Raw genomic sequence first — 26,847 nt, forward strand, 5'->3', positions numbered from 1 at the left:
GTTTAAAAGGAATGAGAAGTTCTCAAAAATGCAAATCTGATCATGTAATCACAAATGGTTCAATACAGAAAGCAAGAGGGTACTTGGAGAACTTGGTGTTTGTTGGGGAAGTACTAGGGTAAGTTCTTGAATGAATATGTATGAAAAGAAGACAGAAGAGGGCTACAAGGGCATGGCATACATCTTGAAGAGTAACAACAGGGATGATAAATTCTAAATGTAATGAAGTTTTTTTTTTTTTAAAGGCTATGGTGGTTTTACCAAAGAATCAAAGACATGTTTACAGGTATTAAAATGATCAAGAAAGGGATGTGTTTGCACTAGGAACTCAGGGATTAATGTTCATGGCTTGATGAGTGTTATGGGTTGAAATGTGTCCCCCCAAAATATATGTTGAAGTCCTTCCTAACTGCCAATAATTTAAAATAAAATCCTATTTGGAAATATGATCATTGTAGATATACTTAGTTAAGCTAAGTTCATACTATGTAGAGTGGTCCCTTAATCCAATATGATTGGTGTTCTTAAAAGAAGAAGAGATGAGAGAGACGTTATGCAGCAAGGCTCTCATTCAGAATGGAAGGAGAGATAAAGAGCTTCCAAGAAGACAGGCAGGAACTGAAAGAATATGTGACCTCCAAACCAGCTCTGCAAGAAATATTAAGGGGGACTCTGTAAGACAAAGAGGATGCCCAAAGAAATAATCCACAAAAACAGGGACTGAATCGGTATCATGATGACCCTAAATTCATAGCTTTCAATAGTAACTCTGAACGTGAATAGGCTAAATGATCCCATCAAAAGACGCAGGGTTTCAGACTGGAGAAAAAAGCAAGACCCATCTATTTGCTGTCTACAGGAGACTCATAAGGACACCTACAGTCTGAAAATAAAACGTTGGAGAACCATTGACCATTCAAATGGTCCTCAAGACAACAGGGGTAGCCATTCTTATATCATCAGATAAATAAGTTTATCCCAAAGACTGTAGTAAGAGATGAAGAGGGACACTATATCACACTTAAAGGGTCTATCCAACAAGAGGACCTAACAATCATGATATTCATGCCCTGAATGTGGGAGCTGCCAAGGATATCAATCAATTAATAACCAAAGTTAAGACATACTTAGATAATAATACACTTATACTGGGTGACTTGAACATAGCACTTTCTAAAATCCATAGATCTTCTAAGTACAACATCTCCAAAGAAACACGAGCTTTAAATGATACACTGGACCAGATGGATTTCACAGATATTTACAGAACTTTACATCCAAACGCAACTGAATACACATTCTTCTGAAGCGCACACGGAACTTTCTCCAGAATAGGCCACATACTGGGTCACAAATCAGGTCACAACCGATACCAAAAGATTGGGATCGTCCCCTGCATATTTTCAGACCATAATTATTTGAAATTAGAACTAAATCACAAGAAGAAGTTTGGAAGGATTTCAAACACGTGCAGGTTAAGGACCATCCTGCTAAAAGATGAAAGGGTCAACCAGGAAACTAGAGAAGAATTAAAAAGATTCACGGAAACTAATGAGAATGAAGATACAACCGTTCAAAATCTTTGGGACACAGCAAAAGTGGTCCCAGATAGGGGAAATACATCGCAATACAAGCATCCATCCAATCACTGGAAAGAACTCAAATACAAAAGCTAACCTTGCACCTAAAGGAGCTGGAGAAGGAATGGAAAATGAAACCTTCACCCAGCAGAAGACGACAGTTAATAAAGATTTGAGCAGAACTCAATGAAATAGAGAGCAGAAGAGCTGTGGAACAGATCAACAAAACCAGGAGGTGGTTCTTTTAAAGAATTAAGAAGAGTGAGAAACCATCAGCCAGCCTTATTAAAAAGAAGAGACAAAAGACTCAAATTAATAAAATCATGAATGAGACAGGAGAGATCACCACCAACACCAAGGAAATACAAACGATTTTAAAAATATTATTCTTTTTTAATTACTCCATTTTCTCCATTCAAGATTCAGCTTTATTTCTTGTTTTATTTAATTATCTTCAAAGATGTTACTTCTCCTCTGCTAACTTCCTAGTTCTGCATATGTGTCTACACTTATATCCGTTTCTCTGTCAGTGCGCGTGGATACACAACACGATTTCAGTTCAGGTGGTGGTCAAGCTGGAGAGTCAGTGCCTCCTGTCTACTTACAGTTCTGTGGCTGACAGCAGGTTTCCTACTTGTAAACACTCAGTCTTAAGACTCACTAGATTGATTCATCACGCTGCCTTTTTATGATCACCCTCATATGTTTCAATTCTACATGCCTGCAACCACACTAATTCTTATTTTTAACAGTCAATGTTAATTCTTCTTTTTTACGTCCATGTATATTCATAAATGGTCATGTTCATTTTTATATCCATATTCAAATAGGCAGCATTATTTCCATACACACACACACACACACACACACACAAATCTTGCTCTCATTTCGCTCATACGGTCTGTACTTCAAGTAGAAAATTTTCATTCAGCTTGAGGAGATGCCTTGTTTGTTTTGTGGAGCAGATCTGGTGATGTTTTCTCTGTTTTGTGGGATATGATTCAGAATTCCTGGGTTTGTGCCTCCCTGCTTGTAGGACACCTGCTTCTCCCTCTCCCTCTGCCTGTCTCCACTGATCATGCTCGCTCCTCTCTCTCTCTCTCTCTCTTAAACAAATAAATAAAATCCTAAAAATTAATACTACTTCTAATAAATAACACACAGAGTGAGCATAAAGGTGGACATGCAGGCCTGCTAGACCTGGCTGGAGACCCCCTCCCTCGTGCCTGTGTTTGTCGTCTTCCCCTTGTGCTGCTGGCTGCAGAGGTGCATGACCTCCCGGGGAGGGAGGAGGCCCATGGAGGAGCCACCCTGGCTCCTGAAAGACCCTGTGAACGAGTTCAGTCTCCAATCTGAACAGCCACTCAGTGCTGTCAGGTGGGGCAATCTCTGCTGACGTGGTACTAACATTGGGGGAGTCACCTGGTAATTTAGCATAATGGGATAGACCTACAAAATGTGGATCACCAAATTAACTGAAATAGTTATCAGTCTACTAGTTTTAAAATGACCAATGGACGCCTGCCTGCCTCAGCCTGAAGGGCTTGTGGTTATTGATCTCGGGGTCCTGAGTTTGAGTCTCGCATTGGGCACAGAGTTTCCTTAGAAAAAAAAGAAAAGCACAAGTATTTAAAAATGCTCTAAATCAATAAGGCTCCCACCACTGAGCTGGCCCGTGGTGGGATGGGTCCTCCTACCTGCTCCTTCAGCCGCTGAGCCCTGAGCACAGATGGTGCCCGAGCTAATAAGCAGACCAGATCCTCCCTCTTGGAGCTCATGCTCCAGGGGGGAAGATGGACAAAATACGGAACAACATCAGGAATGGAAAGAGCAATTGTTCCCTAGAAAGAGAGCCTGGTGCTTCCCTGGGTCCTGAGCCCCGGAGGTGAGGCTGTGACAAACTGTGGGGCTTTGACAAACACAGCAGCTAGGGCTCCAGGGGGCCACTGAGGGGAGCAGGTGAAGACCCCAGCAGGGCCACTGCCTCGCCAGGATCACAGCCTGGGAAGGAGGCAGAAGGGGGCATGAAGCCAGCTCTGTCCTCCGTTGGGGGCCAGGGCTGCCCCTCCCCTTCCTGAGGGGGCTGGGAAAAGGTTGTGTGGATGGAACTGGCTACAGACATGGAGATGTGACGGGGTGGGGGTGGGCATTGACAGCCCAGACGGGAGGCATTCCAGCACGTTCCAGTCTGAGGAAGAGCCCAGGTCAGGGCGACCCACTGGGTGCACCGCTGTCCACAGCTCACCCAGGGGAAACGAGGGAATGGCCCGTAACACACGACAGGCAGGGTTTCAGGATAAGGACGGCCTCACACCTTCTAGGCCAAGACTCCGACACCTACTGTAGGGTTTGCCTTGGATTCAGGAGCCTAGGATCTTGGGAAGCTATTGCCCATCCCTGCCCCGGTGGGACTGTCATCTTCTGGGCATCCAGAATGAGGGTACCGGTGCCCACGTGTGTGCACACAGGGACCTCGTGGGCCTGGACGCATGTACACACCAAGGAAGAACATGTGGTGGGAGGTATTTCCTGCATGGGACACCCGCCCCTAATGTCATAGATATGATGCCACAGTGGCATGGGGACGTCTGGAGGAAGCACCTGCTAGGATAATCCCTATCCCACAGGCAAGAGGCAGACCATCCCCGATGGGCACAACGGCTTCTCCGGGGTGGAAACCAGGAAAGAATGGAAAGTTGTGTCTGAACCCAGGTGCATTTCCAGGCTGGGGCCCTGGCTGCACACAGTCCTTCCCTGGGGCCTGTGGAGAGGGGTGAGGTTGTGTCACTGTGTGCACACAGGCTATTGCTTGTGGGGGGTGGGGGGCATCGGCAGCCCCGAGCGCTGCTCCTGAAGCTTCCTCCAGGAGTGGACTTAGGGAGGGGGCCCCAGGCAGTGAGGTCACTTCTTTCACAACAGAGGCCAATAGAACTTGGAACCCCTACACCCGGGCCCCCACATTCTAGTGCAGCCCCACCTCAGGCTCACTTTCAGGAGACTTCTGCTACTGAAAGATGTTCTCTTCCTGCTGTCCCCGTTTCGAGGACCCTCAGGAACCCCAGGGATGCGGCTCTTTCGAATGCTGGAGACGTTGGTGCCACCTACAAACCCAACGCCTCAGGGAGTTTTTCAGGAGGCGCCATAGGGTAATACAGAGCAGGCCAGGCCAGGCCACCTGTGCCAGCCATCCTGGGCAGCCCCATCCCCTCCTCTTCAGGGAACCAGGGATGTGTGGGCAGTTTGCATCCAGGCTGGAGGACCTTGCAGGGCAGCAGGTTCCCCGGTGATCCCTTCAGGGTCACCCTGATGTCACGGTGGGCCGGGTGGAAACAGGATTCCTGAGGTGCCCTCTTACCCGACTCGGAGTTAACCCAAGGCCCTGCAGCCGCATCCCTTTGCTCTCCTTGGGGCGGTGTGTGCCGGCTGTGCTGTGGTGTGTCTGCAAAGGAGTCACTGGGTGTGCGGCCCGGCCGAGGCAGCCAGACCGGGCGCTGAGGCCTCCTGCCTGGCTGCCCCGCACTGTCTTTACAGAGCTCCACACGGGACATACAGAGCTCCACACAGGACATACAGAGCTCCACACGGGACAAACAGAGCTCCACATGGGACAATGGGTGGCGGTGGAGGCGGGAGGAAGAGGACATCCCCCACACCCCGGTGGTGATCAGGAAGGAGCCCAACACATCTATAGGAGGCCTGCAAGGGTTCAAGGTGAGTGCAGGGGCTGGGGCCACCCGACACCCAGGGCCCCGATGCAGGCGGAAGGGCCCCGGGTCCCAGGAGCCAGCCTGCTGCTCCCCTGGGCTCCCCTGTAGACTTCTGCTGCTACATGAGTCTGGATTCCCCTCCTCCCCAATCTTGCCCCCATGTCCCTGCCCCTGCCTGGGCCAGATGCATGCAGAGTCCCTGTGCACAGATTTGTAGGAATATCAGAATAGAGCCTTCAGGGGATGCCTGGTCGCCCAGTGGTTTAGCGCCTGCCTTCTGCCCAGGCCCTGATGCTGGAGACCGGGGATCGAGTCCCGCCTCGGGCTCTCTGCATGGGGACTGCTTCTACCTCTGTCTGTGTGTCTGCCTCTCTCTCTCTCTCTCTCTCTCTCTGTGTGTCATGAATGAATAATAACAACTTTTTTTAATAATTAAATCTTTTTAAAGATTTTATTTATTTATTCACAAGAGACAGCGAGAGAAATGCATAGACACAAGCAGAGAGAGAAGCAGGCTCCATGCAGGGAGCCTGATGTGGGACTGGATCCTGGGTCCCCAGGATCACGCCCTGGGCTGAAGGCAGTGCTAAACCACTGAGCCACCCGGGCTGCCCATAAAAACTTTTGAAAAAGAGACACACCATGTCATTGCACGCAGTCTCCAGTAGTTTGCACTGTGCTATGCTTTCTCCTAACTGGTGCTCCCAGGAGGCCCCATTGGCCTGACGTCCTTCCCCACCTACTCCAAGGCTTGAGCATGGTCCTGGTGACTTGGGAGACTTTTCCCCAAGGGACACGGGGCTCACTGTATTATGTCTATCGCTCTACAGTTAAGTTTTGAAGGAGCGCATCCCTGCCCCCTCCTCCCGGGGTCAGGCACAGGGGCCTCGTGTATTGTACAACATATCAGAAGGCCAGTTGGTTCCCACAGCCACTGAGCCCTTCACTGATGCAGGACTTCGATGCGATTCCCTTCTGTTGCCAAATCACAAGCAGCACTGAACATCCTGCAGCCCTCAGGCCCTGGGCCCTCCCACCCAAGGAAAGGTCTCTGTGTGGGCACCTGGAGACAGGGACGTGTGGTCAAATTCAAGGGGTGAAGCCGTTAATGCAGGGAGGTGCTGTCAAAACTCAGCTGACAAGCTGCCCTGGGATACTGACCCCTCCCACTTGAGATCCTTGTATTGATCCATATTTTTTTTTTTTTAATTTATCCTCTAAGATGATTTCTTTATTAGATAGTTTTTCTGTTTAAGAGACAGGCAGAGAGCAGGGAGCGGAAGAGGGAGACACAGGCTCCTCAAGCACACTCTGCGCCAAGCGCAGAGCCTGCCAGGGGCGGGATCTCAGGATGCTGAGACCATGACCTGAGCCACAACCCAGGGTCAGATGCTAAGTGACTGAGCCACAGGCGTCAAGCCCCGTGTTCCTACTGTGGGCACTCCTGCCCCCCCCCCCCCCCCCGCACCCCGCAGCCACTGAGAGCTTGGGCTTTGGCCTACGCTCCAACTCCCAGGTGGTCTGGAGGCTACAGTGCAGGCTGCACATCCCCTCTGTCCCACCTCAGGCTGAAAGGGCCTCAGCCCTGAGAAGGAATCGGATCTGCCGGACCACCCCCAGCCAGAAGGAGCTGCTGGAGCAGCAGGTAGAAGAACTGGTGCCTGCCTTGCTGCGCTTGCACAATCTGTCCCTATTCGAATTTCTTAATATTTTGGACAACTATGGCACCCCTGAAGAGGTGCTGGACCTGCTGTTTGCAAAGTGAGCTCCCTGACCCTCCACAGCCCAGGGGGATGGGCCACCTACTGGTTGGGAGTCTTGGGGAACGGGGCTGAACTTCCCGGCCCCTCGGGCTGCTCCTACGACTGGAGTAGAGTCACACGGGGCCTAGTCGGGTCCTGTAGGGCAGTCCCCGGGGCCTGGCCTGTGGCAGTTTGGCTAGAGGGGCTGTGCTTGTGCTCAGCAGCTGTCTTTCTCTCCCCATGATGAAACCTGTGCCGCCTCCCCACCATCACCAGGGTCTTGAGCTGGCCTGTTTTGCCATTGAAAGGGAGTCCATCTGGGGTCTGCATCCTGGGGCATTTGGAGTAGGGGCCCCCGGGGACACCTGGACGCCCAGGCCCACTTGGATATCGGCCATGGGCATGGCTGGAGCCCTTTCATTCCTCAATCATTCAGGAAGCGCCAGCAGGTGCAGGCGCTTCTTCAGGAGCTGCCCGTGGCCCAATGCACAGAGCTGACAGCCCCCCAGGTTTCTGGACTAGTTGGGGTTCAGAGGGTGACAGCAGCTATGAGGAGAGGTTGGGTCCAAAATGGTTCATGTGATGCCCCCCGCCCTCCTCTAGATATCGATACATCATGAATTCTTGCAAGAAGGAAGGAATCCGGGACCAGTGGGAAATGTGAGTGAGCTCTGGCTCATGCAGGGGAGCCTTCCCTCTCCAGGAGGGCCGCGAGGGGGCTGTGGGTCGGAGGGGCTGCTGGACCCCTCACCCCACACGTCTGCAATTCCTGTGACAGGGTAAAGGTCTGAGGCCCCTTCAGGAAAAGAGCAAAGGAGAGCCGTGGGTGGGGTGTGGGCTTTGTGGGAGAGCACTGGGACGCCAAAGGGACCTCCTCCATGCCCATTCCCACAACCCTCTGTCTGCCCCACACCTGGGACCCAGAGCAGAGGGTGTGGGGAGCATCGCACTCACCAATCTGGTGGCACCAGACCCAGGTACAGGGCAGGTGCTCAGGAGAGCCAGTGAGGGCTCAGGGACCAGACGGCCCCCGCCCGTGGGAGATTAGAGTCAGTGGAAGGACACCCCCCGGGGGCCCTCGTGAGTGAGGCAGGGCAGACCCACGGGAGGGAAGGTTCCCCGGGAAAGACAGTGATGGTCACACCGCTGGTCATGGGCTCCCACGCACAGAGGCTTTGTGCCAACCCTCCTCAGTGAGCAGGCCTGTGGCAGGTAGGACCGCCAGGTGGCAGGTGGACAAGGAGCAGCACTTGCCTCCGACAGCCCCACGCTGGAGGCCGAGGGCCCCGGTTCCTGCAGGGCTTCCCCGGGACACCTCTGTGTGAGGAGCCCTGTCTTCTGACGCCTCTGCCCACCTGTCCCTCCTCAGCGCCATGTCCTCCTTCCTGAGCATCTGGCTGGACTACTATGAGGAGGACTTCGACGATCCCCCAGAATTTCCTGCCCTGACAAAGCTGCTGAAATTCACAGGGCAATACGTGCCAGGCTCAGTGCTCGACTGTCGAATTGATCGATACCTTGATCATTTAAGAAACCTCCATCACACAGAGTTAGAGGCTGGGGGTGAGGAGGACTGGGGGTGGCCGAGTTGGGGACAGGGTGGGTCACACAGATCAAGCCTCCATGCTGCTGGGCCGGGAGCACTGGGTAGGCTCACACCCCATCCCCACGGGCTGCAGTCTGGGGAGACCTCCCAGGGCTCTTGCACTCACACACGTTGAGCGGTGGGAAGCGTGTCCTTGATTTGAGACGGATGAGGAAAGTCCCTCTTGGTGATGATACTTTCTCTTCTTGGAGCTACAGCTTCAGACCCCGAGCAACACCCTGAACCACCCCAAGAGCGCGCCTGAGCCCTGACTGTGGGGCCTGCTGCACCTTCAGGGTCTGAGGGGATGGAGCTGGTCCCGGCTGCTGGTGCTGAGGGCTTGGCCCGAGCCGGGATGCCAGCTGCTGTATACAAGGTAAGACACATGGTGGTCAGACCTCTGAATCCCTGTCCTGACCTGGAAGAGCCACCTGCACCCTTGGGAGCCCTGGAGACGGAACGGGGCCCACTACCAGCTATCAAGGTCATTGATGTGCCAGAGCAGCTGCCTCACTCAGGAACAACCGGCTTTGGACCCCCGAGCAACACCCTGAACCACCGAGGCAAGAGCCTGCCCGAGGCCGACTGTGGGGCCTGCTGAAGCTCCTGGGCCTGAGGTGATGGAGCCGGTCCTGGCTGCTGGAGCTGAGGGCTTGGCTCGAGCTGAGACTGGGTGATGGGCACTGAGCAGGACACTTACTGAATTCTAATAATAATTATAAAAAGAACTAACACACAAACTCAAAATAGTTGCAGTTATACAAAAATCCACATACAAAATCTGTTGCATTTTTGTACAGTAATGATGAACTATCAGAAAGAGAAATTAAGAAAATAATTCCATTCACAATTGCATCAAATAGAATGAAATACTTAGGTATAAATTTGACCAAGGAGGTGAAAGACCTGTAACTGAAAACTAAGACATTGATGAAAGAAATTATAGAAAATACAAATAAATGGAAATATATTTCTTCCTCCATTAACTGGAACAATTAATATTGTTAAAATGTCCACATTACTCAAAGTGTTTTACAGATTCAATGTAATCCGTATCAAAATTCTAATGACATTTTTCACAGACCTAGAGCAAACAATTCCCAAATTGACAAAGCAATTTTGATTAAGTAAAACAAAGCTGGAGGTATCATGCTTCCTGATTTCACACTATATTACAAATCTATCATATTGGCATAAAAACAGATACATCACTAGAACAAAATAGAGAACCCAGAATGAAACCCATGCAAATAGTCAATTAATGTATAACAAAGGAGCTAAGGATATACAATGAGGAAAGGACAGTCTCTAATAAATGCTGATGTGAAAACCAGATAGGCACATGCAAAAGAATGAAACAAAAGTACTATCTTAAACCATACACAAAAAGTAAGTCAAAATGGAATAAAAAGTTGAATGTAACACTTGAAACCCAAAAAACTGCTAGAAGAAAACACAGGTGGTAAACTCCTCAACATTGGTACTGGCAATGACTTTTTGGATTTGACACCAAAAGCAAAGGCAATGGAAGCAACAATAAACAAATATGATTACATCAAACCAAAAAGCTTTCATGCAGCAAAGGAAATCATCCTCAAAATGAAAAGACAACCTACCAAATGGCATTAAATATTTGCAAATCACATATCTGATATGGGATTAATATCTAGAATATATCAAGAACTGGGGCACCTTGTTGGTTTGGTCAGTTAAGCCTCCAACTCTTGCTTTCAGCTCAGGCCATGATCTCAGGGTCATGAGATGGAGCCCTCTGCACTGAGTGTGGAGCCTGCTTAAGGTTCTCTGTCTCCCTCTCTGTCCCCCCTACTCATGCTCTCTCTTTCTAAATATATATATATATATATATCTCAAGAATTCATATAACTTAATAGCATAAAAACAAATAATCCAATTAGAAAATGGGCAGGGGACCTGAATAGACATTTTTCCAAAGAAGATGCAGACAACACAGATGGTCAGTAGCTATATAAAAAGGTGCTCAACATCACTAACCATCAGGGAGGGGCAAATGCAAACCACAATGAGATATCACCTCGCACCTATTAGAATGGCTATTATCAAAGACAAAAAATTGCAAATGTTGGTGAGGATGTGCAAAAAAGGGAACTCTTGTGTACTGTTGGTGGGAATGTAAATTGGTGCAGCTACTATCAAAAACAGTATGGATGTTCCTCAAAAAGTTAAAAATAGAACTATCAGGGCAACCCCGGGGTGGCTCAGCGGTTTAGCGCCACCTTCAGCCCAGGGCGTGGTCCTGGAGACCCAGGATCGAGTCCCACGTCGGGCTCCCGGTGCATGGAGCCTGCTTCTCCCTCTGCCTGTGTCTCTGCCTCTCTCTCTCTCTCTCTCTCTGTGTGTGTGTGTGTGTGTCTCATGAATAAATAAATAAAATCTTTAAAAAAAAAAGAATTAAAAAAATAGAACTAGCATACAGCCCACCAAATCCACTTCTAGAGAGTCATCTAAAGGAAACAAAACCACTAGCTAAAAAAGATACCTGCAATCCCGTGTTCATTGCAGCATTATTTACAATAGCCAAGACATGGAAGTGACCCGAGGGTCCATCAGTGGATGAATGGATAAAGAAAATGTGGTATATATACATCATGGCATATTATTCATCCATAAAAAAGAAGGAAATCTTGCCATTTGCAACAACATGGATGGACTTTAAGGGCATTATGTTAAGTGAAATAAATCAGACAGAAAGACAAATACTGTATGATCTCTCTTATAAGTGGGATATAAAAACAGAAACAAAACCCCTGAATGTATAGCTAAAGAGAACAGATTGGTGGCTACCACAGGCAGGGGTGGATAGGCAGAAAGGATGAAGTTGGTCAAAAGGTATAAACTTCTCAGTTTTAAAATAAATGAGTCCTGGGAATGTAATGTACCTCTTGTTGCCTATAACTGGACATTGTGGTGATCTCTTTTGCAATATATACAAATATTGAGTCATATGTTGTACACCCAAAAAAAATGTAATATGTCAATTATATCTCAAAAAAAAAAAAGGAAAGAAAAAAGACAGGGGAGCAAGTGCTGTTACTTTTTAAGGATGCCAGAGAAGCTGGGAAAAAAAGTCAACTCACTTGCTAAGTCCTAAGAATGAGAGGGAAAGGGACAGATGCTAGACTCCAGTGTAGAACAAGAAATAAGCTGGTGAGAAGTCTTGTGTACATTGAATGGGAGAAGGAAACATGGAACAAAGGAGGATGAAGAGACTCACCATTAGGGATTGTGACAGTATTTTTGGAGTACAGGTAAATTTCAACAAATATTTAGGGTACCAATTATTATATTATTTTGTGAAGAAAAAAATTTGTGGCTTAAAACAACATACATGTTTTACCTTTAGTGTCTGTGGGTTGAGAATCTGGGTGCAGCTTAAGCTGAGTCCTCTGGTTCAGGGTCTCTCATAATGTTATGGTCATCTCCAGGTTCAACTTGGTGGGAGGAGGGCAGGAATCTGCTCCAAAGTCACTCACGGTTATTAGCAGGCTGCGGTTGCTAAAGAGTTGTTGGATCAACAGACTCAGTTGCTCACTGGCTATTGGCTGGACATCTTCCTCAGTTCCTTGCTATGTGGGCCTCTCAACAGGGCAGCTTACAACATGGCATATATTTTTCCTTGGAGCCAGCAAGCAAGAGAGGAAGAGAGATCAAGCAAGTGAGGAGCCAGAAACTTCCTCGAAAGGCCATTACTTTTGCTATATTTTATGTGATTGAAGGAAGTCCAGTCCAGAGTCAAGGATAGGGAGTCCCACAAGGGTGTAAACACCAGGAAGCAGAATAATTGGAGCCATCTTATAAGCTGCCTACCACATGGGGCATAACCAGGGACTGACTTTGTCAAAAGAAGAAATTTTTTTTTAAAGAATTATTTTTTAATGTTTTTAAAGGTTTTATTTATTCATGAGAGAGAGAAAGAGAGAGAGAGGCAGAGACACAGGTAGAGGGAGAAGCAGGCTCCATGCAGGGAGCCTGATGTGGGACTTGATCCCGGGACTCCAGGATCACATCCTAGGCCAAAGGCGGGCGCTAAACCGCTGAGCCACCCAGGGATCCCCAAGAAGAAATGTTTGACAGATAAATGTTTGTATTCCAACATTAAGGAGGATATACATGTTTCTAACTTACTCATGTTGAATGTTATGCTAAAAGGATATGGTGAAGGAGGTAGCAGATTGAAAAATGAAAATCGAGGACCAGGAGAAAATGAGAAAACCTATTCCACGAAGAAGCTACATGCCCATAAGTTGGAATTTCTACTCAAGTATTAAAACATTCTCAAAAGCCCCAGGAGACAGGACCAGACAAATGGAAGAGTTCACATGATAATCTACTGCCTAAAGACAATGCAGAGTTCCAAGACCTTTGACTGACCCCACTCACCAAGAAATACTTGCAAAGGAGAGGAAGCAATACCCAATATCTGAATGTGCTATTGTAAGAAACTTCTAGAGACAAGGCAGACTCCTTTATATTTAAAATGAGCAAACTAATTAAAAATATCAAAGACGAAATGACCAAATTATATTTTCAATGACTTTGCATCCCTACAAGGAAGAGTCTAAAAAAGGAAGAAAAACGTGTTGAGGACAAATACTTTAGGATATGCTCTCTTTTGCCTGGTGTAGGCAGGCTGGTGATCAGGTCCCTGCCCACCTCTCAGGCCTCCTCTGCCACTTGTGTTGGCAAGTCCTGCGGCTGCCCTATTGGTCGGCTGGTCAGTCAGCAAAACACCAGCTCCTCCACAAACCTCATTTCATTCAGGTCCCTGCTCCAACGACACTTCATACCAGTTACCAGTCCCTGAAGTTACATCACGCCTTGATTCATGGGACTCTTGATTTCAGCTCAGGTCACCTCTGGTTGCTCTGAGCCAGCTGTGCACCCTGTTTGTCCTCCCTCTGCTCCCCAGCCTCCTGCCCCACCCCTGCCGGGAGTGCTCTCTCTCCGTCTCAAATAAATAAATAAAATCTTTTTTTTCTTTTTCTTTTTCTTTTTTTTTTAGGTTTACATTATGCCTTTATTTTCTTTGTTTATTGCCCGGCTCCTCCACGGATATGAAAGTTCTATGAATTCAAGGTCTCAACTCAGAGCTCTTCAGCAAGCCATTGGTTCTTCTCAATAGAGTCTGTGGAGTGAATTGAAAGGGAAAAATAAGTGAAGCTCATTTAAAAAACAAAACCCAAACCAAAAAACAACCCAAAACCATGTCAGGAGAAGAGCATAGCAGAACAAGGGCGAAAATTTTGAGGAGCAAGCAGTGACCATTTGCTTTATGACTGTGCTAATAACAAATTCACGCAGGAGGGGAAATATTTATGTTTGTGTATATGTAATTCATTTTTTTTCAAACTCTCGAAACTCAAATGAACGAATCTATACTAATAAAATATTTAAGACCGTATATAAATATATAATATTAAAGACCTGATATAAACCTGCCCACACAGGGACTCTCTTTCCTCGAAGGGCGTGCTAACTTTGTGGATTCCCAGCGAAGGTGCTGAGTTCACCCCTCCCTCTTTTTATTTTTATTTTTTTAAATTTTATTTATTCATGAGAGACACATTGAGAGAGGGAGAAGCAGGCTCCACGCAGGGAGCCCCATGCGGGACTCAATCAGGGGTGTACAGGATCCCGCCCTGGGCCAAGGCAGGCTCCAAACCGCTAAGCCACCCAGGGATCCCCAACCCTCCCTCTTTTATAAAATGTATTCTTGTCGCTACTTGATTGGCTGGCCCCTGAAGGCGCCCCTTTCTCATTGGCCATACTCCCCGTCCATCACGCCCGGACCGGGCACTCCATTGGTCCGCTGCCTCAGAGAGCGGTGGCTGGTCGCGCCGGGGCAGAGGGAGTTCCCCGGTGACGTCAGAGGCGCTCCCCGCCCACATTCCAAAGCCTGGGCTGAGCCTTCCCGCTGCCCAGCCTTTCGGGGCGGGACGGGGCGGGAATCCTGACTTCTGATTGGGTCGGGCGGCCGCCGTGAGCATCCGATTGGCCACTGCTCTGGAGGGGGCTGGAGTCATTAGCTGGGGTCCCGGAGCAGAGCGGAGGAGCCCTGGGGAAGTCTCAAAGTTTCTTCTGGGACGGTAGTGGGAAGTGGGCTTATTGCAAAGGGATTTTCTTGGGGTGAGACCTGGTCTGCCTCTGTTTTGGATGCACGCCCTGCTGTAGCCCCTTCAGCCTTCAGCCGGGTCCCTGGACAGCCTGTCTCCCCCGGCAGTTCTCAGAGTTCCGAGGACACCGGCTGGAGCCCTTGGCAGCTGGTTCTCCGGCAGGTAGAGCACAGGACGTGCCTCCTTCCTAGGTGCCTAAGCTACACGCGCACGCGCACATCCCGCGCGCGGGACCCTAACCGCGGAGGCATCTCCACCCGCTGTGCTCCGGCCGCAGCATCCTCGCCCGGCATGGAGGTGCTGGAGAGCGGGGAGCAGAGCGTCCTGCAGTGGGACCGCAAGCTGAGCGAGCTGTCGGAGCCCGGGGAAACCGAGGCTCTGATGTACCACACGGTGAGGACCTGAAGGGCACGGGGGCGGGGGCTGCGGAGGAAGTGTCGGGGAGGAGGCAGGCATGCCCGGGGCAAGACACCGAGCGACAGGTGTGCTTTTGCCCCCCCGACAGACCAGGGTGGGCCCCTGGCCCTTTTAGGGCTTCTGTGATCGCAGTGACAGTTTGTGTTCCCTTGGCAAGGAAGGCTCAGTTCCCGAGCCTCTCTCACCCCTGCTGGGGGGCAGGGGAGAGCCCAAGGGGTAGGTGGTGGAGAATCCGGGCCACTGTTGAGTCTGCTGCTGTTCCCTGGGAAGGTTTGGAGAATTGAACAAAGTGGCATTTTCTTCCCTTCGCTGTCACAGTCGCTCCCTTTTTCTATGTTTCTGGAAGGAATTGCACGGGTGTGCGTGTGTGTGTGTGTGTGTGTGTGTGTGTTGGAAAAGCTTCTTTGACATGTAGGAGAGAGACTACGTTATTTGGTCTCTTTAACTGGACAGCCAATAGATCTGCTTCCTCTCTCTTCTTCAGGGGAAAAATCAGCAGAGTATGGAAATCTGAGGCAGTTGCATATGTCAGAAAGGCTTTGGAGGAGGTGGGACGGCTCCCCAGTTCTTTGTTCCGTCTTATGCGTCAGGGACCCGTTTGGGGATTGAACTGTCACAGAACACTGCACATTTCTTTTAAAGGTGTCAGGTTCAAGTGTTTGGCATTGAGTTTGCAAAATAAACTCCTGCTTCCAACAGCCAGCAATGTTAATATGATTTTATGTGAGATCTACTTTTTGCTTGTTTCTTAAAAATGCAGACGTTAGTAATGAGTGAGAGACAGAGACAGAGAACTAATGAGAAAACGAGAAGCTTGGCTGTTTTCCCTCATGATTTTTTTTAAGAGGGTCAGTGCCAGGATATTTGAAACTTTTGCAAAATGGCCTGCAGGCCCCACCTCCTTGGCCTTTGCCTCTGGTTGACGTTATTTTGGGAAAAGGGATGAGGGCCTCCCTGTGATTCCCACCAAAGCATTTGTGATGGCTGAGAATGGCTTGTTGGAAAAATGCAGAGTGCAGGGCGGAGAGGGAGTGGTAGTTCATGCTGGGGCAAAAGCCAGATGTGTAGTGGGATCTGGGTTTGGCTTGCTGAGGCCTTCCCCGAGGAGACCATGTGGGCTGCATTTGGATTGAGGGCCCAGATGAACTTCCTGTTGTCAGTCCAGGACTTAGAACACATTGGCCCTCAAATATCTTCTGGTAATTGGGTGCTCCAGGTGTTTTTACTGACATGGGCGGCATTTTAACCATGGGGTGGAGGGGGGAGGCAGTTCTTCTCTTTTGTTCTTAAACATACTATGAAAATGTCTCATCCAGCAGCTGTAATGCCACAGCTTTGGGGTTGTCTTTCAGCTGGTGGCATGAATTGTGCACAGGCATACACATTCCCTTTCGGCCTGTGACTTGCATTTGTGAGATCACAGACTAGGATTTAAGATGCTACCTGTGACTATGACATTAACTCCAGACAGAACACTTTGGACTGGCTCTAATTAAGATCTTTATGAAGAGTGTCAGGGGTAGAGACCTTACATTCCTTTTGGTATTAAGAGCTCAGTTTTTCTTTTTTAAAGATTTTATTTATTTATTCATGAGAGACACAGAGAGAGGGAGACAGAGAGACAGAGACAGAGACACAGGCTCCATGCAGGGAGCCCGACGTGGGACTCAGTCCCAGGTCTCCAGGATCACACCCTGGGCTGCAGGCAGGTGCTTAACCATTGAGCCACCCAGGGATCCCCCAAGAGCTCAGTTTTTCTGTGTTACTGTGATGAAGCAGTGATGTGTGATTATTTTTCCTCTAATTTTTTTTTTTTTTTAAATGACTTTTATGTCTGCCACTTAGGAATGTGTCTCTCTTCTGGGCAGCTCACTCCTATAAAATGCCACTCATCATTACTAAGGGTCCTTGCCAACACACTATGTATATGAATTAATGTTGAAAGAGGTATTGGATTTAGTAGCAACAGACGACTGGATTGTATTGCTTCTAAACTAAGGGGAGTTTTGGCAGAGATGTGAATATAGATAACTTTCCCATCTGTTTCTTGAACTCTGCTGGGTATCCAATTGCAGAACTGGTTTAAATTGCTGTCGTCCAAAATGTGGAATAGTCTGACCCCCAGGCCTAAATAGGGATTTAGTTACCACATGCATGATTGCTAATGCCCTGTTTTAGCAAACCTGTCACCTACCTGATTTTAAAAACGTAGAGGGTTCATATCGCCTGAGGCTGGGATTGTACCTTCTCTGGTGCCTTCTGTGAACCAGCTGGAGCAGTGTTTTTCTCATATGGTTAGTGGGGAGAAGACTTCTCGGTTCAGAAGGACAAAGGCTTAGAAGGGACAGGTTCCAAGCTTACAAAATAATGAAGTACATGGATAGGATGAATATGCACTTGCTCATTAGATCCCAAGTTTTTAGAGCTTTGGGCTTCCTCTTGGAGCTTAAAAAGTAGTTTCCATACAGATGACAACATATTATTTTAAAACAGTGAGTAGTACTTTTACGGATGCTGTTGTATCCAGAGTGTGTATAGGCTAAAAGTGGGCCTAGAAAAGATGGTAGATCTAAAAATGAGAGTGTGTCTCTTTTCTGGTTTGAAAGCATTGTGAGAAACCTTGTTCCTTCCCCCAAACCTGCCCGGATATTGGGCATTTCTAACACATATGTTGTGTTCCTCTAAGATTCGGTGCAAATTACATTTCTGGGCATTCGTTGTGGGATTTTGTAATTTAAAGAGGAAAACAGGCTATAAATTTTATCTACTTATATAGACACAGTTCATATTCGGAAGGACGCTCAAGAAATGAATAATTGTTTCTGGCACGGCAATCTGGGGACTGGGGGGGTCAACAGAGGGAGCAGGGGTGAGGGAGTTATTTATATACTACCCCTTTTATACTGTTCTATTTTTTACCTCCAGAATGTATTTAGAAAATGTAAAATTAAAGCTTAAAGGCACCATGTAAGACTGGACTAGAGGTGATTTTAACTTGAGTCTCCCTAGGGGGAGAGGAGATCTGGTGCTCCATTAAGGCTCAACACTTCCTGAGGCACCTGGGTGGCTCGGTGGTTGAACGTCTGTCTGCCTTCTTCAGCTCAGGTCATGATCCTGGGGTCCTAGGATCGAGTCCTGAGTCCCATATCAGGTTCCCCACAGGGAGCCTGCTTCTCCTTCTGCCTATGTCTCTGCCTCTCTCTCTGTGTCTCTCATGATTAAATAAATAAAATCTTAAAAAGAAAAAAAAGGCTCAACGTTTTCCAAGTCAGTGGAGGCCTTGGTGAAGAGAGGAGGAGGCCGGAATCCTTGGTGGAAGGGGGCTCTACGGGTGGAAGATTAACTGTGAGTTTGGGTCTGATAAACTTTATGATCTTGGTAACTTTCTTATATCTCAGTTTAACAATCTGGAGAATTGGGATTTTTTTTCAATTTTTGCAATGATTTTAATCTTCGTAGAAAACTATACAATGGAGTCTGCAAAGATAATGATGGTCGGTTTTGTTTTCAATGCTGTTCATATCAACCTAGTACTTGTAAGGTTATTTAGTGACTGTGCACTAAATTTTTATATCTGGTTGGTTCTTCAAGTGAAACGACCAATACCAGACAGTGGGAGGTAGAGAGTTAAGGGGCTGTTCAACCTGTGTCCGGATGTGAAGGCCATCTAGCTTCCACATCTATCACTGAGTTCTGGGATGGAGTTGGCTAATCTCACAGGCTGGTGGTTTCCCCTTCCTCCTGGCTGGCCCAGCGACTGATGTGGCTCCAATGGGATATTGAAGATTTGGGGCTGATGTACCACCTTGGGGACAACTCCTATTATTGGCCCCTGACCAGGTTCTGAGGTGGAACCCAGGGTCCTGCTGGCTTGAGGATATCATTGCTTGTCACCTGATCTTCACGCACTGAATGATAAGTAATGAGTTCTAGTCGAATTGCAAAGCAAACATAGTTTGTCTTCAAGGCCTTCACTTCACCTTTCTTGACCTTTGTTTTCATGTTTCCCTCCCTTCTTGGGCCTCAAGTACTCACTGTAATAGTGTTCTCTTTATAACTCCTAAATTTTGCTCTCATGAAAGATTTGATGACTTACACTTACACTGAAAATTTAAATATTAGTAAAGTTTAACATATGACCCTAAATGGGCATTTATATTTAACAGTAGTTACTTCCGCTCAAAAAGGTGGATCTCTAAATGGAGAACTTCTGGCAATACCCAAGTTGTAGGGGAGGAATATTTGGGGAGTGGGGGGAGCACTCACTATTCTTCTACTATTCCATATACTTGGCTCTTATTCATAAAGCAGCCAGGTACATGTGTTGCTAATATATCTATGATCTAGTGATCATAGATCCTGGTGATCTTGGTGAAATTTGTTTGACCTATTAGATTGTTGTCTCTGAAATTGTTCTCATGGTGATAACACAGGTTGGGGGCAGGTGGACTCAGGCATACTGCTGAAAGTTGAGAGGGCACTACTGGGTTTTGTGCTTGCCCTCTTTCTTGAAAGACCCCCAAGTAAGAATGTTCTATGGAAGCAGGGAAGTCTGATGTGAAGCTGGTCTTGCAAGAGAAACGAGGTATTGCATCTAATTTAATTGAATTAAATTACAATTTTTGCAGCTGTAAGTAACTGAAACCTGATTCAGATTGCTTATACAATCAGTAAATTATTATGTCACGTTGTAAGTATATAGCTCCTTGTTTGACTGACTGGGCAACTCCTCCGTGTCATTATGGTCCTAACTGCCATCCATCTATGTGCAAATTTCATCTTTGGGCTCGATGCAATGAGAAAGCAACTCATTGCCATATGAGTTTCTGGTATTTGATTCAAAATGACAATATTCAGAGGAATAAGAGAGATTGAGCCTTGCCGTGTCCTTTTTTAGAATGGAAGAAACTTTTCTCAGAAGTCCACCAGCTAATTTCTCTTTGAGCTTCATCGACAAAGATGGGGTCATTTAACCATTTTAAAACCAGTGGCTAGAACGGGATTTACATGACTGGCTCAGATTAGTCATCTGGGGATTGAAGAGCTATCGGTAGCTCACTCAGCATGATCATTGGAAAAATAGTCTGAGTTGGCAGTCCTTTCATTAGTGTGTTTGTTTGACCAATGGCTGTTTTCCTCACAGAGTTGGGCTAGCAAATGGAAAATGTTTTATAATCCACAATAATTAGCCTTGGAAATAAAAGATCAAACCAGGTACTGTGCCACTTGCAAAGCTCTAAGAGTGTTACTTACCTGTGCTAATAGTACCGAATGAAGGAAGACCACAGAGACAAGACTGGCCTCTCGGAAATGCACACAAAGGTGATCAGGGAGGGTGTGCTGCTGTGTCCCAACTCACTAGCTAGGGAATGTAGAATTGACTATATTATCTGAACTGTCTGTATCAGGGTCAAATATCAGGGCTAAAGGTAACTAAGCCTACAATCATGCTTATCATGTAAGACAAGAATGACTTGTTTTGTTGGGAGGTCCACACAACTTCAGATCTGCAGGTGGAAAGCTGAATGTCAGTTTTCAAGGAAGCTGGTTTTTTTTTTTTTCGGTCGCTCGTGGCTATTCAAATATTGATAAGCCCAGGTGTACCTATTGGCATCCTGAACTGCCTGCCTCAGCCTGGCATGGCTCTGACCTGTCTGCTGTCTCGAGGCAGATGGCCCTAGGTGTTGCTTGGTTATTTGGTAGGATTTTGGGCTTACGGCTATAGGATGTCTCAATGTCCAAGTGAGTAATTTTATGAATGAGGGGAGTGTTCATGTTCCCTGCCACTGCAGAGTCAGGATCGAAAGAAAATGATGAAAACCATGATCTTTGGATCAACCTTGAGCCTCCTCCTCTTCCTCCCTGCTCATCACATGCTTTCCATCTCTTCCAAATGAAGTTCTAAGTGACCTAGATTTTTCCTGAATTGAAACATATAGGTCATCTGTGGGGCACATGGGAGGCATTGGCCTGTTTTATGTACCGAGAATCTGAGGCCCAGAGCAGTCAAGAGATTGGCTTAGCTGAAACATAAGCTCCTTAAGGACAGGGGACACAACTTTGGCTTTTCTGTATTCTCATGATGCTTACTTAGCCAAGTGCAGGATGCTCAGAGATACACAATAATTGCTTGATGCCTAAAGAAGTGGAGTGAGGCACTCTCGGAGAATGGTTAAGTTCGGTGGCCCTGACCTCTTTCGTTCATATATTTTTTAAACTCTGAATTCTTGTAAATGCTTCTGGAAATCTGAAAATTTAGTGTGAAAGCAACATGGGTAATTTGGTGTCAATGATCTTTTCTTTAGTTTGGAGAACAAGGTGGGAGTGTGGGTGATTGTATAACAGCCCTGGTTTCCACTAGTGTGGAGCTGAGGGCAGCATGGTGGAAAGGGTGAGCTTTGGCAAAGTCAGGCAGATTCGACGTCAAGGGCTACTGGTTCTCTAGTGACCTTGGGCAAGTTACCTCACATGTCGCTGCCTGGCCCATAATAGATAGGCTTTTCCTCCGTCTCCCCTGACTTAACATCTTCTCTCTTCTCAGAGGCAGAGATGCTCTGACCTTAGGAGTCTGACATCACTCAGGAAGCACGAGAGCCTGTTATTAGTTTCTCGCACACATCCTCATTTCCTGCCCTCCCCAGCTTCTACCTTCTGCTGTAAACACAGGTCTCTGCCTTGAACACATGTTTGCCAGATGCTGTTGCTCCTCCTTGCTCACATTTTTTTCCCTTTTGTTTACTGCCAGCTTTTCTGAAATAAGTAGTCAATACCTACTGCCTGCATTTCCTTACTTTCTACTTACTTCTGCACCCTGTCAGTTCTGGTACCCACTGTTGCTAGAAGGTCCTCCAACTTCTCTATAACCACTACACCTAGTCTTTTCTCTGTCCTGACCTACTAGGCCTCATGGACATAATTTGGCAGCATTGACTACAAGGTCATCTCATAACTCATCCATGATCAGCTTCCATGACAGTCTGAGGGGCTCAGCTTTTCCTTTTTCACTGGCTTCCTTGCTACCTCCTAAATGTGCGTGTTTGGTACTTGGCCTTCTATTCTTTCTGTATGCTCCCCTCTATCACTTTCAATACAGCCGGTTCTCAGATCTTTGTATCTATTTTTTTTGCCTATTGATGGAAAGTTTGGTATAACCCAAGATTCTTCTGGGCCTTCATTAGTTCTGGAAGGGCAATGACTGGGTAATCCTGAATCTTCATGATCATTATTCTGAGAAGAGTAGGGGACACTTTGAACTCCCTTTATCACTGCACCCTATTTATCTCAGGGAATATTTACTGACTCAGCTCTCCTGCAGTATAGACCCATGAGAAACTCACAGGTCATTACTGGGACAGAGTTGTTTCTAGAGTCAGTGTCACCCGTCAGATGCAAGCTGTGTTTTAGCCGGGCTTGTGCTTATTCTTTGGGTTGGGAAACACTTTGTGGTGTTCTGAGGTGGTATGTCTAAATTTTTATAGGACTAGGTGGCAGGTCAGTGCAAAAATCAGACATAACTTCTTAGAATTATGTACCGTATATTTCCTCCGTTGTGTATAGCTGCTGTCAAGCTCAGTTGCAATTGCCTCCTGTTGAACTGCCTGCCTTTGACTTGCTCTATTCTGGAGTAATTTATTTACCCAAACCGTGCTGACATTACTGAAGAGCTTTGAGGTGTTTTTAAGAGTAGAGATGGGTTACTCTGAGCCACCCAAATTCCTATGCCTGCTTCTTGTCAGAAGTATCAATGATGGCTCTTGGAAGAGACTTTTTCTTTGGAGCCTGTCATTTTGATGTGTAAACTTGTGTTACAAGGTACTTGACATTCTGGGTGCCAGTTTATACAACTTGTAAAATGCTGCATTTGTATCGCATGGCCACCAAGGTTTTTTTTTGTTTGTTTTTTTTTAACCCCATAGTTCTATTCTGGGTACCATGCTCTTTGAAGGCCTTTCAGTTTTAAAAAATGATTTAACACACCAACAAGATTTAGTTGATTGCCTGTATGGTTGGAACAGCTCAATTGGCAGCTGTTGTGTTGCATTCTGTAGCCTCTCTTTCCTGACTTAAAACCTTGCTTCTGTAAAACCCAGACAATATAAGGAATGGAAAAACAGAGAGGCACAGAGGTAGGAAACATTTTTTTTAACATCAGAAAAAAAAAATCCTCTTCAGACTTCTTGGCACATAAGAGGAGTCTGGGGAAAAAAAATCCACAAACAGTTTCCTAGTTGTCTGAGTGGAAAATCCTGGTTTTTAACATTTCATATCTTGGAAATGTCTGAATAGTTTTTGTTTAAAGGGAAATTCCTTTTGGCTGAGAAAGAGCCTGCAGGATTCAAACTGATAGGGTGATGTTTTTAGAAAACTTGGAGGAAATGAGGATTTGTGATGAAAATGCGTTCTCACTGGCCAATTGTGTTAAACAGAAATTCAAATCCAAGGTTACCAATCATAGCATTGTAAAGGTTGAACTATTAACTCCTTCCTTCCCTTGGCTTCCTGTCCACGCATCCTGGGGAAACATCTCTCACAGCCGGTCCTTCCTCCAATTTGAGGAACTTAATGAACTGCTTTTCTAAACCTGTGCATGTTCTAGGCAGGAGGATGTACATTATCTTGACCTTGTGGCTCTCTCAGTAGAGTGGGAAAGAAGATATATAAACAAGTCATTAAATACCTGATGATACATTAAATACCTGAGATACATTTTGCATCAGAGCTGTATTCAAAATATTCCTGGAGCACAGAGGATGGAACCACAATTCCAAAGGAGATCACAGAGCAGATGGTATTTACAATGGGTCCTGATGTATAAATAGGAATTCTCTAGGCAGTAGGAGTGGCAGGTATAGAGTAGGAATGTGTAAAATGTCATGGTCGATTCTAGGAATCCCAAATAGTTTCAGGTACTTTGAGAGTACTCTATGGGGAGTATTGGGAGATATGACAAGATCATAAAAACTGCATGCCGGACAGCCCTGGTGGCTCAGGGGTTTAGTGCCACCTTCAGCCCAGGGCCTGATCCTGGAGACCCGGGATTGAGTCCCAGGTGGGGCTCCCTGCATGGAGCCTGCTTCTCCCTCTGCCTGTGTCTCTGCCCCTCTGTGTGCCTGTCATGAATAAATAAATAAAATCTTAAAAAAAAAAAAGTCTGCATGCCTTGTTAACCATTCAGATGTTCTTTTGTGGGTAGTAGAGTGGGAGGGCTTTTAACGAGAAAGGGACAGGAGCAAAAATGTCTTTTAGAAAGGAAACCCTAGTGGTTGTGAAGGATGGATTGGAGGGTAGAATTAATGGTGGCAAGATGATCTGTGGCTGGCTTTTTCATCGCTGAGGTTAAACAAGATACCATGAGAGCCTTGAACCTGACAGAGAGGAGCACATCAATCAGCAAGGGCTAGGAGCTAGACTGGGAGACTTAGTGACTTTGTGGGGTGGGGTGTGGGGTGGGAGACCTCCTGTTTTCTGATGGCAGACTGAGTTGGTGATGCTTCCAGTGATCTGAAAGGGGATATTAAAAAACAATTTTTTAAAAGATAGATTAATTAATTAATTAATTAATTCATTCATTCATTCATGAGGGAGGGAGAAGCAGACTCCCTGCTGAGCAGAGAGCCCCACTTGGGACCCAAACCCAGGACCCTGAGATCATGACCTGAGCTGAAGGCAGATGCTTCACTGACTGAACTGCTCAGGTGCCCCCGAAAGGGGATATTTAGAAGAGTGGTGGGGAAAATAATGACTTCAGTTTGAGACATAGTGAGTCTGATGCATTCATGGAACATCCAGGAGCTCTGCTTAAAAGGCATTTGGGAACTTGGGGTTTGGAGAAAAGTCTGGTCTGGAGGTGTAGACTTGGATGTTGCAAGTCTGTGGGGATCAGTGAAGCCCATAGCCCACAGAAGCTGCTCCAAGGAGGTTAGGTGAGAGTGAAGAGTGAGAGGAAGGCTAAGGATAGAGCCCTGGGGGCCCTAGAGGGGTTGGCCAGGGAGGAGGAATCTGCAGATGGAACTCGGAAAGACCCGGCAGGAAAATGTGGAGAAAATCCAGGAAAATCCCATCACAGGTTCCAAGAGAAGAGAGAGTTGCTACACAGTGCTTAAGATAAATAAAGGCTGAGTTTGCACTTCACCTGGCTTCAAGGACCATGTGCATGTCAGCTCAGTGCAGGACCTGTGGTCTGAGCATGAGGCATGCTAGGCAGCATTGCGCCCAGGGCGTGGAGGCCTGGCTTCCGGAGCGGAGGGCAGACGGACAGAAATTAGGGGTAAAGATGCATGGTGGGGCATGTAGACAACACTGCCTCTTTCTTTCCTGTGTTTTAGGACAAACCCAAAAGCAATCCTTAAAATTGGCCTTGGAGACTGTCACAGTGCCTGTGCACTTTTATGAGGGTACTTTGTTCATTCTTCTCTCCAGGCTGAGTTCATCTGTCCCTGGATGTCCTTCTGGTTGGCCACCCGGAGTTTGAGCTTGGGTTCCTTTGGGCATATGTCCTTTCCGGCCTTCAGGCATGCAAAAGGCTGGTCTCTGGATTCTGACCCCTGTAGGAGAGTGTTGGGTTTACCAAATGCCTGTAAGGGTTGAGGCTTTTCCTTTATTTCTTCTGACTCTTCCCATGAAAAAATATCAAGTAGACCCACCGATGGCCAAAGATGGGTTTGATCACAGATACATCAACAATATTCAGTAGGCAAAAAAAAAAAAAAAAAAGAGAGAGAGAGAGAGACACCTAATTGGCTCCAGTTTTGTATGATATAATAGGAGCAGATAAGGACAAGTGGTTTTATTATAAGAATATGAACCCAAGGGTTTTCCAGAGGAAGGAACATTAAAATAAATGATGCCACTTCAAAGAAAATGTGCAGCTACAAGCAATGTCTGGGTTTTAGGAGGGGAGTCTGGTGGGACATCCTGTGGTCATCCCCAGACCCTCTGTGTATCCCCTGCTTGCTGAGGCTGGCTCCTCCCTATGTTCTTTGCCTGGCTGCTGGGGCCCTCGGCCCTCTGGCCCTCTGGCCCTCTGGAGATGAGGAACAGCATGGGAGTAGGGGGGCTTGGTAGCCAGGTCTGCAGGCCTGTGGGCTGAGGCCCAGGGACAAAGGAAGAGGGGGTGGGGGTAAGGAGGAAGCAGGCACCTGGTGCTTCTCAGCCTGCAGCAGAGCAGACACCTGTGAGGAGATGCAAAATTTAGGAGCCACCCCAAATTTCAGCTACTGTGTGGGTTGAGTGGTCTCTTGGCTGACCAGGAAATGGATGCTTTTTTTCCCCCATTATTTCGATGGAAGCACCTACATTTAGAAACTTAAAAAAAAAAAAAAAAAGACTTAATGTTTTAGAATAGCTTTAGGTTCACAGTAAAATGGAACAGAATGTGCAAGGAATTCCCGGACACCCCCTGCCCTCCCTGCACCACGCCCAGCCGACCCCCACTGCCCACATCCCGCTGCTACCACCTTTGGAATATGGATTTGTAAGCTGGGGTTACCTATGGCAGCTTTTGCTTTTAACATTTTTTCTTTTTTAAAAATGTTGGCTAATTGAGCTTAAAAAAATAAAATTGGTCACAGACAAGCTTCCTTTGTAGTCCAACAAGAGGCCAAATTGGTCCTCAAGAGCCTTAAATATATGTGTGTGTGCGTGCGTATGTGTGTAGGCAGTTTT

General features: G+C 46.9%; 1 protein-coding gene across 1 annotated transcript in view; it reads left to right on the top strand.

Moving 5' to 3' along the window:
- Nucleotides 1-14,650: 14,650 nt before the first annotated feature.
- CREB3L2 (cAMP responsive element binding protein 3 like 2) overlaps nt 14,651-26,847 on the top strand; it is a 120,021-nt gene continuing 107,824 nt past the window's right edge. Inside the window, exon 1 of the mRNA XM_025984495.2 lies at nt 14,651-15,159. Coding sequence (XP_025840280.1) covers nt 15,058-15,159 — 102 coding nt within the window. The 5' untranslated portion in view covers nt 14,651-15,057. The remainder of the gene's footprint in view (nt 15,160-26,847) is intronic.

The sequence above is a fragment of the Vulpes vulpes genome, chromosome 7, assembly GCF_048418805.1.
Source record: "Vulpes vulpes isolate BD-2025 chromosome 7, VulVul3, whole genome shotgun sequence".
NCBI classification, from domain to species: domain Eukaryota; kingdom Metazoa; phylum Chordata; class Mammalia; order Carnivora; family Canidae; genus Vulpes; species Vulpes vulpes.